Genomic DNA, 1,817 nt, shown 5'->3' on the forward strand with positions numbered 1-1,817 from the left:
CTCTCTCTCCCCTGTCCGCAGGACGAGGTGAGCGTGTCCTGGAGGCCCTCGGACGAGTTCGCCGGCAACATGTGAGCGGCCCGCGCCCCTGCGCGCTCCGCGGCGCTGCCCGGGGAGGCGGAGCGGCGGCCCCCGCCTCCCCGCGCGCGCTCGGCTCCAGCTGCCTTGCTGCCCCGCAGCTACCGCGGCGACGGCTCCGTGCCCGCCAGCCCTGCCCGCGTCTGGGAGTGCATCAAGCCCGTGGCCGGCGGCCTGCGAGCAGAGTGGGACAAAAACGTGAAGGACTTCGAGGTCGTGGAGGCCATCGCTGAGGTAAGCCCCTGGAAAACTGCAAGGGTCCCGAGGAGCCTGGCCTTGGTTTCTGGAGAGAGGAACACGCGTTTYGTTACATGTATATAGTTGTATTTGCGAGTTATTTGCAAGGGAATAGGAGGAGGCTTATAGAATGGGCCCTTGCCGAAGAAGCCGGCGCTGCTGCGTGCAGGCCTGGACGCACTGTCCTCGCCTCACCCCGGCCGCCGGCCCTGTCGCAGCAGCTCCCTCGGCTGCACAGAAACGCTCTTTATGTCCACGTGAAGTGCTTGGAGCATTGCGGGGTGAAAAGGGCTGCGTGTGGCCACTCTGGGAACACAGTCTCGTTTCTAGAGTTTTATTTAAAAGAGGGAGGCTTGGCTCATCAAATAAGAAGCCGTGGGCAGAGGGTCTTCTGAGGCTTCCAGGATGCGAGATGGCCGAGCATAGGGATGTTGTGCGAGCCATAGGCAGGTTTCTCTTGTCAGAATTTCATAAACATACAGAATTAAATATAAACTACATCTTTAAAAGTGGTACAGCCTGCGATTTGATATTCATAGACTTTATATTAGACTTCTTGGTGTTTACCAGTATGACAGAAAACACTCTTCTGTGAGTTTTYCATCATAGTGCCTTCATACAAGGGGACCAAAATAACAAGTTTTCTGCAGTAGAACAAATCTAGGTATCAACTTTCATACTGTGTGATTTGGTACAAAGAAGATATCTTCTTTAACTCCTTAAAAAAGAGAGGCATTTTAAATATCGCGTACATACAGATGTGCCCAGTTCCTTTTTCAGCATCCCTTGTGGTGTCTGTCCTTATATGACCTGTGAGCAACATCACTCTTTTTCCCCATTAGTTTGTCCATCCATACACATTAGTGCCAGAAGTGAGAGTTTTAACTGTGCTGAACTGCATTTTTTTTTTAAATAGTGATTGTGCCTCAATAGTATGGTTAAAGTCTAATTATCTTTCTGTTGTATTTCTGAAAGCAACGATTGACATAATTCTGTTTTGTAACTTCTAGAACATCTCTGTATGCAGAACCACAACCCCTACAGCTTTCATGAAGATTATTTCGCCAAGAGAATTTGTGGATGTGGTAGTAACCAAGCAATATGAAGATGGAACTATGTTATCTGCTGGTAAGATGCTTATGTTCCCATTGTGCTAATATAACTATGAGGCAATCTATAGCTACAACAAACAAATAGAAGATGAAAAAATAAATAACGTTCGCTGTTTTGTGACTGTTGATCTGATCGTGATCAGAAGATAGAATATTAATGGCATGCTTACATCATTGCCCTCAGATGGAGTACAAAACTCRTGCTTACGGTCAGACAACAATTGTATTGTTGTGTTGTTAGCCTGTGGTTTCTTCTCATGGTGTGCTTTTGAGATCAAATACTTATTTAGTTATTTTGTTTACTGTTTTGAATCTTTTTTAGAGTTTGCAGAACTTTCTAAAAGGACTACTTTGGGCTAAGTCTTGTTTTACTGTTTTCTACAATGCTGC

General features: G+C 46.9%; 1 protein-coding gene across 1 annotated transcript in view; it reads left to right on the forward strand.

Moving 5' to 3' along the window:
- The window catches only part of STARD5 (StAR related lipid transfer domain containing 5), a 3,714-nt gene that overhangs the window by 300 nt on the left and 1,597 nt on the right, over positions 1-1,817 (forward strand). The window contains exons 2-3 of the mRNA XM_026042466.1: positions 180-312; positions 1,326-1,443. Coding sequence (XP_025898251.1) covers positions 180-312; positions 1,326-1,443 — 251 coding nt within the window. The remainder of the gene's footprint in view (positions 1-179; positions 313-1,325; positions 1,444-1,817) is intronic.

The sequence above is a fragment of the Nothoprocta perdicaria genome, unplaced genomic scaffold (genome assembly GCF_003342845.1).
Source record: "Nothoprocta perdicaria isolate Ctin4 unplaced genomic scaffold, notPer1 scaffold_302, whole genome shotgun sequence".
NCBI lineage: Eukaryota > Metazoa > Chordata > Aves > Tinamiformes > Tinamidae > Nothoprocta > Nothoprocta perdicaria.